The 19,023-nt window shown below is 40.4% G+C and overlaps 1 protein-coding gene across 3 annotated transcripts in view; it reads left to right on the top strand.

The window, feature by feature from the left end:
• Positions 1–19,023, top strand: part of KALRN (kalirin RhoGEF kinase) — a 536,138-nt gene that overhangs the window by 389,561 nt on the left and 127,554 nt on the right. For all 3 annotated transcript variants that reach the window (XM_086615857.1, XM_086615858.1, XM_086615859.1), the window contains 6 exons: positions 48–140; positions 1,505–1,616; positions 3,630–3,820; positions 4,241–4,342; positions 5,048–5,190; positions 6,557–6,659. In XM_086615857.1, the coding sequence (XP_086471983.1) occupies positions 48–140; positions 1,505–1,616; positions 3,630–3,820; positions 4,241–4,342; positions 5,048–5,190; positions 6,557–6,659 (744 nt within the window). The remainder of the gene's footprint in view (positions 1–47; positions 141–1,504; positions 1,617–3,629; positions 3,821–4,240; positions 4,343–5,047; positions 5,191–6,556; positions 6,660–19,023) is intronic.

Raw genomic sequence — 19,023 nt, forward strand, 5'->3', positions numbered from 1 at the left:
GGGGTTAATAGTTTTCCATGACTGACTGCTGGTTTTATGTCTTCTAGGAAATTCAGCAAAGACACGGTCTGGCCAACTCTATCTCTTCTTATTTAATCAAGCCTGTCCAGAGGATCACAAAATATCAACTCCTACTGAAGGTACCTTAGTGAGCTGCCCAAATCAGCTCATGCAGAGCAGTTCACAGCTGTCATGAGTTAACGTATTCTTAAGGGAGCTGCTTCATTACCTGTTCATGACCTGTAAGCAGCTGCTGCTGGGCTGCTACTCCTGTTTCCCAGGCCTGAGCATGGCAACAAAATGTGAAATCAGGTTGGGTGTTTCAAAGGAAAAGACTCACAGAAAGAAAAGAAAAAAAAAAAAAAAGGCAACAAACAAACTGTAAAAACTGAGCACCTGTTTCAATTGGGTATTTTTGTATCCAAAAGGATTTAACCCTAAAAAGTGAGAACTGGGAAAGGGAAGTTGAAGGGATGACAGAACTGTTTACTTTCCTTCTTGCTAAGTTTGTGATGTATAATATTTTGATTAAAGGCTTCAGTGACAGCAGTAATGAACTTTAGGAAATTTCACTGACTCTTTACTGAGACTCTTTCACTGGCATTAGATTCTGTTAGGGAGCTAACATGCTTGTGTTTGACAAACAGGGAAGAGCTTCATATGCAAAGCAAAGACTTCGAAGTGAAATAATATTTGTTGGTTTGTTGTAAATTGATTACAGGTTTTTGCAATATCTTGTGAGTAGGTGAATTTTAGATCTAACTTAACCAGCACTCTTCACTTCAAAACTAGTAAACTAGAGAAGAAAAAATATCTGGGAGATAAGATACAGATTCTGACTTGGAAAAGCTAAGACTGGATATGATACTTGCATCTCTGTAAAGCTTCCTGAGTATATGCCAAAGGAGTGATGTGCTGTACTAGGAAGGTACTTACTGGGTACATTCAATGTGTTGACAAATCTGTGCTTTTGACTGGTTTACTGAAACAACACGCAGGTTTACCATAGTCTTGAGAGTGTTGTGGGACAGCAAGCCTGCACTACACAAACCATCTGCTAATGGGAAGGCTAAAACACTCCTTCAGTCATCATCCGTTTGGTCTCCTCCTCAGGTGACTCTTTCCTGAAGGGACTTCCCTGCCCTGGGCACAGCACACTGCCAGACCTGCCTGCACTGCAGGCACTCATTGGGCAGTGGTCCTGCAACTCAGCTGGCGTGGCTGAACTGACTGGTGACTGCAGCACAGGCATAAATCCCCAGAAACCCGCTACGTGCAGAGTCTCACTCAAGAGGACAATACATTGTCTTGCTTATAGCCATTCCCATTTGATTCCCACTATCTGTGAGCATGTTCAGCTTTTGGGTTTGATGCAGTTCAGCTTTCTGCTGCCACTGTTAGCGAAGTGGTTGCAATTTTGTGTCCTACTTGCCAAGAAAACCAATCTGAGATAAAGCCAGCATGTCGGTCAGTTTGTTTATAGGTGTTCTGCATTGCCTCTTAGGAACTGCTAACCTGCTGCGAGGAGGGCAAAGGGGAACTGAAAGATGGTCTGGAAGTGATGCTCAGTGTCCCAAAGAAGGCCAACGACGCAATGCACGTCAGCATGCTGGAAGGTAGCAGATGGGCAGGTGGCTGGGGCAGGGGAGGGACCCGCCAATAAATGAAGCCTTCTTGTAACTTGTGTAGAAAGTTAGTATAGGTTGACTGTAGCAATACTGTTGATTGATCGTAATTTTCAGGTACTTTCTGCCTCATTTCTAATATTTCTCTAAAAGTCTTGGAAAAATAAGGACTGGCTAGTAAGTTTTGGTTTTCTGTTTAGCTCTTATGTGTGTGTATATATGTATTTATATGTGTGTGTATACATATGTACACATATACGATGTATATATATTTATATTTTGTTAAAACATTCTTATTTAATGAAACAAAAAAAACCCTCTTGGAAGAGTATCGGTTTAGCTGCTGGCAGCCGTAATGATTATTGGATGAAAATGTTTCTAAATACTGTCTCAACATTTCAAAAGAAAAAGTTCTGGGTTTCTGAGTCAAAACAGCTTGTATTTCAAAATGTTAGTATAATTGCCCCAAAGATGTTTTTTTTTAAAAAAAAAAAAATTATTAAAAAAAAACATAATTACAGAAAAAAATATTTTTATTGCCCCAAAGTTAAGTCTTTTATTGGCTTTTTTCATTCTGGACAGAGGTGCTTTCTTGGCATTTTCTTAGCCTGGGAAAATCATTTCCATCTTGGCTTGAGTCAGAACCAGGAAGCAAGAAGAGTACTAAAACAGGCAAGAAAAAGGAAGTGGTGCCAGTAGCTAAGCAGCACATTAAGAGCAGGTGATTAAAATTGCAGGGGGGCAAACTGACCCAGAATAAGTAGAAACACTACAAAGACGGTTTTAATTGTGGTATCTGGTGAAAAGCAAGATTTTCCAAAATAATGCCCAGATAATCTGTCTCAGGAGATGACCAACACCAAGCAATAATAAAGAAGCAGAGATGACTTCGTTAGGGTCGAAAAGCACTCGGACAGTTGTCTTCTGAATAAAATATTATTCCTGAATACTTGGAGCAGGGACCAGGGCCATTTGCTGCTCTCCCAGGGCTATCTGACATGAGCAACAGCCAGCTGTGCTGGTGGAGAAGCAGTCCCAGCTCTGAAGAGAAGTGTGGCCCAGAAGCTGCTGACACCTTGAGCTAGGGACTCCCTTTTCCTTCAAGCCTCCCAGTTATAGAATCACAGAATCCTTTGGGTTGGAAGGGACCTCAAAGATTATCTAGTTCCAACCACCCTGCCATGGGCAGGGAAACCCTCCACTACACCAGGTTGCTCAAAGCCTCATCCAACCTGGCCTTGAACACTTCCAGGGATGGGGCATCCACAACTTCTCTGGGCAACCTGTTCCAGTTCCTCACCACCCTCAATGTAAAAAATTTCTTCTGTATATCTAATCTAAATCTATCCTCTTTCAGTTTAAAGCCATTGCTCCTTGTCTTATCACCATATACCCTTGTAAACAGTCCCTCTCCAGCTTTCAAGGAGGGAAAGCTGTGATCCTTAGCCATGTGAAGGTTTTTGACATGCAGCTGGAAGATGAGAAACTCCTTCTGGAAAGCTCATTTCAGCCACCATGCTGATTCACTCTCATAAATGTAGATCCCCCATGCCACTGCTGTGAACTCACAGGCCCTTGAAGGTTGGGTTAGCATGCTTGAAGGCATCATGGTATGACAGAGCACTTCCAACCACTGCACGTTATTTTTCTCTGAATTTGCGTTGACATGCATAAGATTCCTTGCATTGCAGTTCTGTGTACAGTGACTGCCACTGAAGCCTTTGTAATGTTTACCTTTAAGTAATTACTACTACACTTAGCAGCAGTCTCATTTAGCACATATGATGTATTTGCCTCTGGTGAAATAATTATATTTTTGCAGTAGGAAAAAAAAAAAAAAGAAAAATATTTTCACTGGGCCAATGGATATCCATTAACGTCCTTTCAGAATATGAGTTAAAAAAAAGAGAAAGGCCCTTTTATTTTAAGTCCTTACTGCTCTGGTGTTCCTGGGCATTACTAGTTCCAAGAACAAATACAAGCCCATGTATTTTGTGGTTTTAGGGTTTGATGAGAACCTGGACGTCCAGGGAGAGCTGATTCTTCAGGATTCCTTCCAAGTGTGGGATCCCAAGTCTCTCATTCGGAAAGGCCGTGAGAGGCATTTGTTTCTCTTTGAAATCTCTTTGGTGTTTAGCAAAGAGATCAAAGATTCTTCAGGACACACAAAATATGTTTACAAGAACAAGTTACTGGTAGGTGTGGCTGCAAAGAAAATATTCTGGATGTTGTGTTTCTTGTAGGTAGAGATGGAGCTTGGGGGACGGCTCACGTGTCCCCTTGCTGGGTTGGGGATACTCATGCCACCTGGAAGGGCTGGCTCTGGGCCCTGCGGGGCTCACCTGGAAGCCAAGCTCACAGTGAGTCTGGAGAGGCTTAAGATACTGAGATGTGAAGGGTGGGTGGGAAATTCAAGGAGGATCACTCAAGCCATTCACTTCCCTGCCATCCCCTGCTGGTTTTCTGTTTCTTTTATCTGTGTATAGCAAAGCAAAGACAAGATCTTACTCCCTTATCCGTCCCTGCCTCCACACTTCTCCCTACAAATATGCAGTTTTCTAGACTCATGAGGCTTCGTATATATGAAATCTCTCATCATCTTTCCTCCACACTAGACCTCAGAACTGGGAGTGACTGAACACGTTGAAGGAGATCCCTGTAAATTTGCTTTGTGGTCTGGACGAACACCATCCTCAGACAATAAAACAGTGCTGAAAGTAAGTTTTTTCTGCTTATTTTCTTTGCGTTTAGAGCTGCTAGTTCAGGCCTTGGAAGCACTAAATGAAAGGTCAGTTTCTTCCCTTCTCATATTTGCATGGCTTCTGTGTCTGTCAGTGGGGTCATGCCTGCATCAGGAGCAATTCAGCTGTAAGGCCCCAGTATGAATTGAGACAGTGCAGTTCACAGTCTGGCTGAAATTGCATCTCCTCTTGCAACCTGGGTTGAGCAGCTGCACGCTGACACAGGGCACGTCTCTGGGTGTTTGGCTGGGAGGTATAGTTCTCCTAGTCCTTTGCCACTAGGCTTATCAACAATCAACCTAATCTTCAAACCTCCTGAGCTGACAGGCGTTTCTGTCAAGTGAGTGTCTAGCGGAGAATTCATGTTACAGTCATTTTGTCTGAGAAAATCCCAGCTGTGCACAGATAACCTATTTCCCCTCCACAGTGTGTGCTGTATTGCCAGCATTAAATACATTTATCCAGAGCTTAGCTGCTTTGCTGTTGCTTGCCAAGTAGGTCTAGTGAAAACACCCTCAGTTCTTCTGGGTTTACCAGGTACTCCAGCAGCTAAAACAATACAGCAGAGAGGAGAAACAGTTAATCATGCATTTTCATCAGCCAACCACGATTCTTCTACATAAGAGGTGACATGCTGGGAATGTGTTAAAGTGTCTGTCTTTCTGCCTTGTGGAACTTTAGGCATCCAGTATTGAAACAAAACAGGAGTGGATCAAAAATATCCGGGAAGTCATTCAAGAAAGGATTATCCATCTGAAAGGAGCTCTGAAAGAGCCAATTCAGCTCCCCAAGACACCAGCAAAGCAGCGAAACAACAGTAGAAGGTAACCTCAGTCATTCCATACAACGTGAAATCACTAGTGTTTTCTCGACCAACAGCAGTGTAGTGCCTGTGGGCTTTTTCCTGGATTCACTTACTTTTTCTTACTACAGTCAAAGGCAGTTTTCATCATTTTTGCTTTTTATATGTTGTCTTGGCAAAAGTAGCTAGAAAGCTTTTCTATGATATACATATAAAGGTCTTTTATTTTAGTACTCCAAAGTATTAGAGAGAAATGAACAGTAAACAATTCTGCAGAGTCCAAGGTTTCTTTTCCAAAGTAGAATTTACTTCTTCACATTTGAGTAATAACAGATTTTTTTTTTTCCCGTTTGACATTTTGAATTGTTTGACAATGAAAATCACAGCTGGTCATGACAATATAATAATACAGTGGAGAATCTGTGTTTCATCATCAAATACAGACTCATTTCAGCCTGTGAAGTAATATTAATTTTTTTGTCAACTTCTTTGAATCCTGGATTAAATAGATATTATAGAAAATGAATTGTTCTTTTGCTGTCTTGCTGGCATTCTCAAAAGCCACCTGTAATTTGAGCATCTCCATTTCCTCATGAAGTTTTATCACTCTCTTACTTCAGGCTGTATTACAGAGGCATCCAAAATATGAGTAACCAAGGTCACCCAGGAGACCTGTAGCAAGGCAGAGATCCAAACGTTTCTTCCTGGGGGACATGCACCAATACAAGAATTTTCTAGTACAGAATGGGGATCTTAATGTTTTTATCTTTGTTCTCAAATATGTGTTTTGTGTTATTTAAGTGTTTATTTTGAAAGACTAGTAAAAATTTAGGAGAACTGTATCTATATAGCAAAAGGGAAGAAAATACTCTCTGTTAGCAAACTCCTAGAGGTACATTTGTAGAGCTCTACACTGTCTTTATGTTTATTTGGCTATCATTTTTATGGCTTAGTATTAAATTCCTGAAGACGTGGTTCCTGCGAGACAAGAGAAATACCCCTTCCTTCAGTGTCACATGTATCCTGGACTGAATGGTTTTGGTTAAGGCAGAAACCTAACTGAAGGAAAATTTCTGCCTGACACCCTCATTACAGAGCTATTTCGGAACACCAGAGTCTTCTATGCTGTAAACACGCAGGCAATGGCTGTCCAGTTTCTAGCAACAAACTTTGTGATTATGTGCTAATCCCAACCCTATGGTTGAGGGTGATATAATTTTAAATTGCAAGCTACATAGCAACATGGGCTGCATCGGTGGGGTAATTTTAGCACAAAGCTAGTTCTGGCATGCTGACTCAGCACTTCTCAAATCCACCTATAAAGTTGTGCACATTCCAAGCTGGTGTGTTAAGTAAGCATCATTGTTTCCCTATTATGTCTTTTGCAGAGATGGAGTAGATGATGCAGACAGCCAAGGAGATGGCAGCAGTCAACCTGACACCATTTCCATTGCATCCAGGACATCGCAGAACACAGTGGACAGCGATAAGGTAGGACTGAAATGTGAAAATACAGTGCAGCTACTTGTCCCCAGAAATATGCAAGTGAAGAGCAGAATAGAAGGCAAAATAAAGCAACCTGTCTTCTACTGACTGAGCCAAAACTTGTGTTCCCCTGTGCTGGGCTATTAAAATCCAGTCTGTTTCTAGGTGCTCGTCAGTACTGCTGTTTTACACGGTAATACCTCTGTTGCTGCAGCTTCTTTGTGGTTAATATACAGAGGTTGAATTGGCTCTGAAGAAACACAGCCCAGAGCAACCTTCTCCTCCCTAGTAGAACTTGCCCTGTGGGAGCCAGCTTCTGAATCAGCAAACAGTTGGTTATGTTCCATATTTGCCCTCTGAGCTAAAATCAGTAGTTTGCTGGAGGGAATACAGGTGCTTACACACCAATTAATACAGCAAAATTGGGATCCTGGCTGGTATCTCAAGAGCCTGGGAGACCTGCGCTTTCCAGAAACTGATTCAGGACCCCTCTCCTCGTGGACATATGGTGGAGCATATGGATGGCCCTGGGATGTGCTAGATTCTGTTGGAATGCTGCATACTCTCGGCACGTATGTACTTGTCATTTTGCTTATCAGACAATCTGAGTCCAGATTCCCAGCTCCACTAGGATGCCTGACATGAATTTGTCACCCTCGTACCTCCAACTGTGGTCTTCAGCTGAATTAGCAGTTGGTGGTAGAAGTAAATGGGCTGTTAGTAATAATTTACTTTAGCTACACTGATGGGGTTTCTCATATCCACTGAGAGAATGTCCATATTCTCTTCATGTGTTGTTTTGAAATCATGCGTAACTTGCAAAAGGATTAACTCTGCAGCACCATTATGGATTTATCTATTTGTCAGGGCTTTGATTATGCCACTTACACAAGGTAGAAGAGTCTCTTTACAAAATCAGAGTTCAATTTTATGGTCATAAAGTTCACAAGTAAGGTTCAGTGCAGATGTTATTTTGAAAGCTGGACTCAGAAATAGGAGTTAATTGCAAATAAATTATCTTTAAGACCACCTGTTGTATTTATCTTAAAGGCGTGTTCCCATGCGTTTGCTTTTTTGACCAATAATGTGCGTTAGAAAAGTATTAATCCTCATATCCAAAGGCCACTGTAATGTATGCAAATACTTTGCCCGATGTCAAAGAAGTGTTTTCTCATGTCTTCAATCCACATGGATTTGCCTTGCTTTTCCATGTTTTTCACATTTATCATTCCTGAGAAAGGCCCTGACTTAGTAGAGTACTTGAGCTCATGCTTAATTTTAAGCATTCGCATAAGCTTTGTTCATTTGCCCCAAGCTCATTGACTCGGTTGCATGAAGTATGGTAGATAGGCAAGGTAGATAGGTAAGATGCTCTGTATTGCATGCTGTAGCTGCATACTAGATCTATAGTGCCAACGGCACAGGAAACTATCGGGCTGTACCCTGAAAGACAGCCCATCATGGCAACAGCTGCTTTAAGGATGCAAGAGTGGAAAAAGTTACGGGAATATCTATCCAAAACCTTGTTGGAACTGAATGGCGAATGCGTATGAGAGAAATGGAGCACCAGATCATAGAGGAAAGATTTGTTCCCACTGGGGAATGGTTAAATCAGTTCTAGGGTTGTGTCATGTTTTTGACTTTCCTGAGGTGGGTAGGTTCACTTGCTGACTTAAGGCTATCGGTGTGTTCATGTATCATTATCTATATTCAACAAATAGAAACAAATTCCAGTGTACAGCTAAACCTTAAATATTACTTGTATGTGCTTTGTTGAATCTAAGCAACTAGTGTATCATCCTTAGATTGAGAAGCAGTTCCTGCTGAACAGTTTCCTTATTGTCACTGATGCTAATGCCAGAATACTGTGGAGAATTTAGCCCCTAGAGTGCTGCATTACTGTGTCTTTGCTCCAAGGAAAATGAACTCCTTGCATCGCTTTATAATTCTCTCTCAGTTTTTCTGTACAATGCTTCCCAAATTAATGACAGATAGAGCTGGGATGTCTTGCTTCCTGTTGAAGTGTCATGGAGGCACACCTGCCTTCAGTCTCAGTTCAAACATTGGCTCTTATGCTGCTTGCACAAAGCCCTTAGCATGTATTACCATCTGCTATAAGGGGTCTCTGTGTTAGCAGATCCCAAAGCTCTGCAAGGACCCAAGACTCCTAGGGGTGACACTTTACTACATGGAAACAGTTCATTGTCTTTCCAAGTTATTTTACTCTCCAACTTTAAAAGGGGATTTTTTTTCCTCCAGTGTGTAGCTGAGCTTATCTTCTAGGACAGTCTGAATGAATCTCGTTGGACTGGGAAGATTTATCTTCTCACGTAGACTGGTACTGAGTTATCAGCACTGGACGACTGTACCATATACTCTCTACTTAAGGTTTCTTGGCACAGTTGACAGTGCTTGGGAAACGCTGTAACATACGTGCTGTAACTAAGTCACGTGGTACTGGTTACAGCGCCGGCAGGTAGTGTGTTCAGCAGGTAGTGGTCTCCCTGCCAACTTTACTCCACCATAGTCAGCAGAGTTATTCCCAGGAGTTCAGATTCAGGCTCTGAGTTTTTTCACAGCTGTAGCCTCCGTGGGTGACCTCTCTGTGTGCCCCAGTGATATCTCCATCCAGAGGAGCCCGGAGAAAGAGCTCCTACCTCTAAAAACTCTGTCTGTTCACAGCAGCCTCATTTACAAACACACGCAGAGCCCTTTGCGGTGCTAGCTGTGTGCCAGGATAGCAGCAGATTAATCCTGCACTGGGACCATCTATGTATTAACTCAGTGCCAGAAACAATTCTCAAGTAACTTTTAAGAGTTGATATTACTCTCCGAAGGCAGAAGAATTCAAAGAGTTAGCTGACACACTTTGTCCTTTCCCTAAATCTTGCTATTATTACACCCAACGATTACCTGATGCATTAGTTGAATGTTCAGACAAGAATACCAAACAACATTTTAGACAGAGAAAACCACAGCCTCTCAAAGGTTCCCAATTTCAAGTAGCACTTCTTAATAATACTCCTTGTGCCTCAAGTCGTGTGTGTTTCTTTCAACCTCTTTGTGAACCAGCTCCTTCTGGGTTGCAAGTAGCGATTTCTGTCTCATCTCTCATCATGGCGCAGCCCTAGAGCAAAGTTTACATTTGCATTTGAAACTCCTAAAAAGGCAGAAGGTTTTTTGTTATTAAGTGGGAATTAGGTAACAGCACTGTAAATTCACCAAGGATTTTGCTGATCAAGGCAGCTGAACTTAGTCATAACATTTATCAGGGGATCATTTGGTGCAGATGATAAAGCACTTGACTGGGAGCAAGAAGAGCTGAGTCCTAGTTCTGCTCTGTCACTCACGTGTTGGATGCCATCACAAATTGCATCTGATGGCACATTGCACTTATCTGTTTTGTTTCTTGTTTGCATTAGAAATCTGAGAGAGCGAGGGACAGGAGTTACATTTGTACATTGATTACAGCCTTGTTCTGTGTTGTCCCAACACAGGATACAGACCCAAATTCAGAGTTTCTTTTTTATATTGAAGGAAATTCACAGCAATCTTTACTAGATTGATTAGAGAGAGCAGACTCTCATTTGAAAATATTCTTGATTATATGCCTGACTCCAAAAGTATTACTAAGTCTTTAAATATTCAGGCTTTCCTGGCTGCAGGCAGAGTTGTCAGGTGACTATGAGAGACTCCAGATTGAAAAAAAAAATAAAATGTCCAAATCTATTTAAAAAAAAAATGTTGTTCCTGTCTTTTAAATTAAATACTTATTTAATTAGCTTCTGAAATGTGGATCTTAGTCCTTAATATCTTCAATTTTCTTGAATTTTTCTCTCTTAAAAATACAGTTATCCCTGGGCTCAAACATTTAATTTTCATTAAATACTATATAGTAGAAACACAGACTTCACGTAACGTCTGTAGGTCTGCACCTTCATAAAAGGAAAGAAAAAGAGAACATATAAAATGTTTATTTTTCGATTTCCAGTCTATTACTTTTTCTATATGTAATCTATAATCTAAAATATTTCATACACTGAAAAAGAATTATTTGAATTGTCATATGGCAAAGTGTTATCTAGAGGAAAAAAGTGGGTTCATGAACTGGACTCAGTGCTAAAGAATCAGTAGATAATGAATACTACGATAGTAAGTGTAAATCCCAATGAGAATCCAAGTCAGGTCCTAGGTAACCTACCATGCAAAACTTCTTTACCCTTTTCCAAAAGGCAAACTAGACGGCTTTGTTCTATACAGTAAGGCCTCTTCAGCATGCTATCTGAAAATCTCTCCTTAGGGAGAAGTCCTTGCCCTATTCAATTCACAGCAGACAGGATTTCAGTCTTTATATTTGGATTCAAAGCAGTGGGCAATTGCATAAAGAAAATGCTAGCATGCAGGGCATTCTCATTTGTTAAGCCCATTGATCTACTGGCTTGTAAACCAGCTGTTTCTGGCGATTCTGGTCCATCTTATAATAGCTTTGTTGTTGTTGTTGTTGGCCTTTGTAGAATGCTGAGGAGAGCAGTTCTCCTCTCCTCCTGTTGTTTTTGGATGTGGGAAAAAGCTCTGAAATGTGAACCAAAAAGTTTTTACTATCTAAAAATAAATATACATGATATACTTTTATCTTTTCTATTAGATACTGGACTCAGATCATCTTTCAGCAGTCATAAGACTGAGATCTTGACCTCTTCCACATTGATGGTATTATAGAAAACCTGGGAATAATCATTTCTCTAATTGACGGTAATTGGTATAGGAGAGGAGACTTTAAAATTAAGGCTTGTCGGAACAAGTCACCTAGGGGCAGATTCTCTTTCCTTGAAAGGCTTCTAATCAAGGCAAAATAGTTTTCTTCCTGTGTTACTGAAGGAGAAGTTAGGATCTGATGCAGGAAGTACTGCTTCCGATTCTTCGTCAAGAAGAATTCCAAGTTCCTTGGAAGTTTCCTTTCCAAATAACACCAATATGAGAAGTGCCCTGATCTCCCACTTTCTTCCTTGAGGCTACTAATCATTTTGGGTTTGAACTCCATAAAGTTCTGCACCAACATGCTGCAAGTTTTTCTAAATAGGTAGTATTTCCTTGAACTGTTGCCTAGTGTTAATATGTACTGATTTAAAAAAAAATAGAATTACCAAATGGAAATGCCCACTCACTTAATAGTAAAAGAAACTTGTTCTGTTATGTACCTCACAAGGAGGACATAAGGAAAATGACTATGTTTATTAGATACCACCATCAACATATACGATATGAAGTGGTCAGTCATTGTTTCCCAGCATAAATTAATCTGGAAATTACATATTGAAATTAAAATGCCTAAAACCAAAGTTGAAAAGCCAAAGATCCCACTCTGACCAGGCAGCTTGTAAAGAAATGAAGTATGTATGGTGAGGAGGAAGTTTACAAATACTCCCTTCTCTGAAATCGTTGATCCCATCAGCTGGAGTTCAGCCAGTTGCTTCCAGCAGTGGGAGTTGGAAACATGACTAGGGCAAGTAGGGAGCTCCTGGTTGCTGATGGCTGGCGCTGTTCCCTAAATGTCACTGAGGCAAAAGTCTTCTCCCTCACACTAGCGCAAAGATGACCTAACAGCCCTGCACAGTACGTGCCCTGCTCTCCCCATCACAGGACATGGATCCTGCAAATAAAAGGTGGATTTCCAAGTGGTTTGCATTGATATGAAGGCAGAGGCACTTCAGAGCAGGGTCCAGTTGCAAATTTGTATTTACACATGAGCCCAGCTCTCTAGCCACTTGAAAGTGGAACTCAACTAGCCCCTTGGAGCATGCTAGCACTGGGACCACAATCCCTGCTACTACCAGCATTGCACGTCAGCTCTGCCTGGGTCATAAAGCTAATCTCACCAGAGAGTTCTTTGGTTTTGGTGCTAATAAGATTCTTCTTTTCTGTGGTCTCAGACTGGCCTGGAATCAGCAGCAAGCATAAGGCTCCTCTCAAAGGTGGAATGACTTAGAAACACTCAGTTAAAGAAATGAAAGTATGTGCTACAAAATAATGAAATAGTAACAATCTTTCAATGAAAATCCCCTTGAAATCTTGAAATAACAACATTAACATAAGGGAAAACATTTTTAAAAATTGATGTGTCGATATGAAATGTTACTTTGTCAAATACAGAAAGTGCAGATAAAAATGAGAGATATTCCCATTTTCAGAGAGGGAATTAAAGGCACAGAGAATATAAAAACAGTACTATAAGGCAAATGCATACATTAATTTTACTAACAAGAGCACTCTCGCTAAAACTGAGATGGCAATTTAATGTCTACTTAGTTTCTCAGCAAGGGGACTGATGTACCAATCAGAACTAAAAGCTATACAGCAGATCTCTGTCTCTCTTCAATGCTGTTAAAGTATTCTGTAGCTTTCAGTTATGTACTTCACTTTCCTGAAGCATTTTTTTCCTTTGAACCCTTGGTACTAGGGTTTTTTAAATCATTTCTGGGCTCTTACAAAGTATTTACACAGCTAGTAATCCAAGCCCTCTATCCCTCTGGCATTATTATGGCACAATGTGTGCATCCCATGATCCGAGTTTCAGCCTTTCCCATCTCTGCCAGTGAGTTCTGTATTGAGTCGTGCACAAAAGACACATTCTACAGCAGCACTGGAGGAATTTCAAGGAACAAGAGCTGTTGACCCCCAGCAGTGCTTGTGTGTGGTCAAAACATGTCTCACTATGGACTGGAGTCTAGGCAGTGCTTGAGCAGAGGGAGTGAACTGAATAGAAAAACACTCATCAACAGAAAGTCACTCTGCCAATGGTTAATGGCTGCGATAGATTGTAGCTGATGTGAAGGAAGTTGGAAGGTATGATGTAAACTCTGGCTATGATAGAGCTAAGGGAGACCATCATCATGGGAATATGAAGTGGATTGTAAAGCAGGTAGTCACTAAAATACAGAATCTGGAGTATTTCTTTAGAAATCTTTCTGTTTTCTGGAGCTCTGTGAAAGGCGATGCATATAGAGTTGTCCACCAGGTTAGGCTGAGCATTGTCTTGAAGAGATTTCTTCCTTCAACCTGTATATTTTACTCTCACTAGATTAGATTAAACAACTGTGAGTTTCTAAAAGGCAAAGGAAGCGATTGATTAGGTCTCATTCATGTAAATATTGTTGTGATTTTTCTGTGCCGATCCTGTCCAGGCAAGTGATATGCCAGAATTCAGTAGTGTACTGTCTGGAGTGCTGCTCCCTTATAGTGACTGATGAATTATGGTACCAGAAGTAAAATTAAATTTATGTAATAGGAGATGACTGATGACTGCTGACTGTTAAGTGGATTTTTCTTGTGAAGATATGATAAAGCAAAGCAGAGTGAATTATGACCCCAGAGAATATATTTCTATTGCTTGGATGCTGCCTTGCATTAGTGCAGTTGTCACACTGAGTTCTTACTGCCTTCACCTGTGGAAAAGGGAGAACATGATAGCTAGCAAAGGAAAACCTCACATAAAACATTTTGGCACTTTAATTAGCCTTCTTCAGTGCACACTAGCCGTAGGTTCTCAACTCTTTTCAAGATACTGTCATGTAGTAGCAAAATGTTTATCTTATCAAGGAAATAAATTGTTCAGCCAGGGTCTGACAACTCTCTCTCTCTAATGGTAGTTTCTTAACATTTCCCTAGGCTCTGGGACACTGCCTCTCAATACTGCTCTGAATCTTGGATAGGACCCCTGTAAATTCAACTATTCCCTGCAAAAACTATACAAATATATGTATCTTATTTACTGTGAACGGTTCCCTGAAACTGTGGTCATTGAAGTGACACTTGGAGCTGATAAAATAAGACTGTTATCTCTGCTGGCAATGTCGTCTTTGACATGAACTTGCCTTTCTAATCATTCATGCTCAGTAATACTATTGTGTTACTTTTTTTTCCCCCCTCTTTCCTAAGTATACGTAAGGACTTTGCTTCTTGTATTTCTTATCAGGAAGGCACCACTTCCAGCATCAAGAAATGTTCCAGCTTTTGAATTGCAGGGTTGTACTCCTGTCTCCTGAAATTCAAGATTTTTCAGTCTTTTGATAAAAACCTTGAGGCTTTTGGAATGAAATATAAAACAACTCAAACAGGCAAGGTTTAAATTACATCCTTAGATTTCCAAATGAGGTCATCGCACCTTATTTGACTCATTGTGCAAGGTTGCGTGGCTACTCACAAAGACCTGTGAACCCAGATGTGATCCAAATAGTTAAAACCGTCCTTTGCTCAGACAGCCAGTGTCAGCCTGTGCTCTTGCCGTGGTATCACTTAGTCTCTGTTTTGGGGACTTGGATGATAGATCTCATATTGCCTTTTTTTTATCTCTACACTGGTCACTATGACTTGTAGCTTTACAGGAATTTACCCACCTGTCATCTACAAGGGGAGTAAGTCAACAGCTCTATTTTTCGGATTTATGATGTGTATAGCACAGGATTTCCAGCTCCTCAGCACAGGTACTAATATTGGCACTGCCTACAACACAAATCTCCCAGGACGATTCTGGAGCCTTTGGCCCTTTTTTCCTCTGAGAACTTTGAAAAAAAATGGACTTTGGTTTTCCCTAGATTGGAACCAGATTTCAAAACAAGGGAAAAAGTAATTCTTACCAACCTCGGTTTTCAGCCAGGTTTAATACTGGCTTGAATTACATGTTATCTGTCTTTTCCGGCACCCATTTCTAAATGTATCAAGTAGATGATCAAGAGGTTTACCTCTGAGAAGTGACCTGTCAAGGGTGCAAGTGCTGCTGAGAGTAGGGACATTTGCTTTCTGTTGTTGCCAGCAAGTATTTGTTGCAGCTGTGGGTGGAGGGAGCGCACGAGGCAGGCTGTCTTGTTTCAAAGAACTTTCTCAGAAAAGGTGTATGTGTTCTTTTTAAAAACAAAGTAAAACATGAGCAGCTGCTTTTAAAACATGACACTTATTGGAAGCACTTCCAAACTTCATAGTAATTGCTCAGTGAACTTTGTCTGAAGTTCTAACTATCCATTTCTTATTGTACTGCATGGCTGGACAATTCCGCCCACAGCTACTTGAGAGATGATGATAGTGGAAGAATTTCACCAAAGGCTCTCTTTTTTTATCCAGTAGTTGAATTTTAGTAAGACATTTCCCAGAGATTTGAGTGTTTCACACAACCCTGGCTTTGTCACTATGAAAATATAGCAAAGCCAAAACCAAGGGAAGAAGGCAGCATAAGCTTTGCTAGCGGTTCTTTCTTTCTCACCTCAAAGGACATTTAAAGCCATATGAATAGTATTAGATTTTTAATTATATGATATCAAAGAAGTTTTAATCCCAATGTAATTGTTTCTAATGTGCCTATGGGTGCCTATTCTTAGATCATTTCAATCTAATGCACCTTTTGGTGGAAAATAAGTCAGTAACATTTGAAATACAAGTCAAGTTCCTCTGTGATAAAACAAGTGTACGGGGCTCCTTTAGGCTGAAGTTCTCCTGAGAACATTGTAGCTGTGAATACCAAGGCTCAGCACATGCATGTGAGGGTACTGAAATTTTATTTCTGTGGCAGCCCACTTGATATCCCCTTTCTATTCCTGCAAGCAGTATGAAAATCAGATTCTATACTAACGTGCTGATGAACACATTCTCCTTACGGGCGCAAGGCACACAGCTAAAGGTCATCTTACTCAATATAACAAGTATCCTAAATTCACTGCAAATGTGGTATCTCTCAATCACAAGACATTTCTGAAGAACATGTGATCCTGCTCAGACGGAACAGCTGTAATTTTAAAGTGTACAGGAATAAGGTGCAGAATGTTGCCCTTGTAAAGATGGTTGAAACTGCTGCGAACTACATTATGGTGTTAAATGACAGGGAATAAATCATGCTCCATATCAATAAATCTATATTACCAAACAAAAAAAAAAATGCTTGCTGTAAAGAAAGGATGTTTAAGTTATGAGGATGTTTAAGTGAATCAGTTTGATGCAATCAAAACAGAATAAGAAGGAAGGAAGTGCAGTAATATCGCTATCTTTCTTTCAAAGATATCACCAACCTGAGTTTAGTACATTTAAAAATAGAAGGATTCAAATAAATTACTGATTTGCACAGAAGAATTAAATGATATTCTGTTTTTCACCTCTGAAGAAAGACCAGCTGTTGTTTGACTTTTATAAACGTGCTGTGATTTTCAAAGAATCAGATGTCAAAGATTCATTGCTATTTATGTTACATTAGAAACTGAGTTAGACTTCAAATGGCAGAGGAGCTTCTAAGATCAGAATTGATCTTTGACTGAATGGGAAACAGTTAAAATTGATTTGTGTTAGTCAAAAACTGTATTTTTTTCCAGCAAGATTCCATCTGTAATTGTTAGATAAAGATATATATATTATCAAGGGGCTGACTTCCTTTTTCTGCTAAATAAATGCTAATGAGAGTGCAAGCTGAACTGTAAGTCATTAAAGGCCATTTCCTCGTTATTGCTTATCAAAATGAGCGTTCAGTGACCTCTGCATTATCCACTAATTCCTTCCCTTTCTCCTCATGAACAATTCCTGTTCACTTTTGTTCTTGCACTTCTTGCACAGCATAAAATGACAGTTTTGGGCTGTGACACTGGTGAGGTGATTCCTCAGGCTGCCCTCAGACTTGCTTCCCCTGTCACATCTAATGAGTGCACTGGCACTTCCTGAGACTTATGGTCTGAAAGGTCTGAGCAGCACTTTGTGAAGAAGCCTGCTCAAGACATGAAATAGATACTCCTGGTTCAGTGTCATGCTGTTTTTACAAATTTTTCTGATGACAGAAGGAACAAAAGGGTTTATCGGAAGTGGATAGATTATATGCCCCCCCTAAAATGAGGACTTACACAGAACAGGAGGTTAATTGGCATTTTTGAGTTGTCTCTGTAGCCATTCTTGGACCAGGCACTAGATCATCTAAAGTGCTAAGCTTGGAAAGAAAGGAGCAAGCAGGTTTCAGAACTTGTTTTAAAGAAAAGTATTTTATTTTTCGTTTCATCTCAAGTTCTACCTTCCATGTTGTCATTAAGCAAGAAGCTGTTCTTCATCTAAACCTCATTCTCCTTCCATTCTTCAAAGAACTTGAGTTCATATTTATTTATCCTGTGCTGTTGTTTTGAGTTGTTTCTTAGGTTTCATTCTGGTGATTACAGCATGTTTGTTTGATTTGGCTGCACAATATTAAATATATCCCTCTGGAGGAACAATATGTTTTCTTGTTGGCATAGATTTTTTTTCCTTCATCATTTTTGTGTGGTTCATACTTATTAGCAGTAAAGTGCCAGGTTTGTTCAAGAAAGAAAACTTTGGAATGGCATGGTTACAGCTATAAAAGGTGTATAGGGATAACACAGAATAACTGTCTAGAAAGGAAGAAAAGTTTAAGTGTGATCAGAAATTAGTGTTAAGAATGGGTCTTTGAGCAACACTCTTGTTCATTGATCAAGGACATTAGAGGACATCAGAGACCATCCAAGTTCAAAGTTAATATTAGCAGGAGGTTTGATATTGGAAACAAAACTGTGTGTGAAGGAGAGGGACAAGGGAAAAGAGTTGCAAATTCCCTTTTTCTTCATATAGGAGATTGAGTCAGAAAAACACAATTCATAGCCAATATTTATAAGAACACCTTTAATTCAGGAGTGGACAGTTGTGCTGGTGTGCGGTAGCTCTCAGGTGTTCAGAAAGTCTAGGAGAGGCCTTTCTTTCATCAAGTGCATATGTATATTTGCGTACAGCAGTCGTCACTGCCTTCCTGGATGTAGTCCGAGTTATACAGCCAGTTGTTGATCCTAGTGTGTGCTGGTGGCCTCATCCAGATTTGGCTGACTCTTGGTGCACTGTATTTATTGGTTCCTGGGGATTCAGCAAGACTGCTTGTCTCCAGACCTGATCAGCTCTCGGGAAAAATGTCAGAACCTACCATCTCAGCTTGTACTTTTCCTCTCTCCAGGTTGCTGTCTGCTGGTAACCATTTCTTCATCCAAACCTGTATATAAAACCTATATAAAACTCATTCATACATTCTTACATGGAAGAGACCTTTATGGCATGGCCTCATAAAAGTTGCAATGCCTGATTATGGGCAAGAGGGAACATACAGACAGTGGGTTAATTGATTTTTAACTCTTTTAGCAAGGCCACATCTACCTCAGTCTTTGTGTGTTGCCTGGTCAAGTACAGCTGTGAGCATGGAGGACCACGAAGCAACACAAGACCATAGCTACTGGACTAGGAGGCAATAGAAGGAGTCAGAGGACCACGGAGGGCAAGCCACGGGGGGGAAGCACAGAGCTGGACTGGGAGCTGAGGGAGGTGAGAGCTTTTGTGAGAAATATTAGATGTGAGG

Source organism: Tauraco erythrolophus, chromosome 8 (assembly GCF_009769465.1).
Source record: "Tauraco erythrolophus isolate bTauEry1 chromosome 8, bTauEry1.pri, whole genome shotgun sequence".
In the NCBI taxonomy this organism is placed as follows: Eukaryota; Metazoa; Chordata; class Aves; order Musophagiformes; family Musophagidae; genus Tauraco; species Tauraco erythrolophus.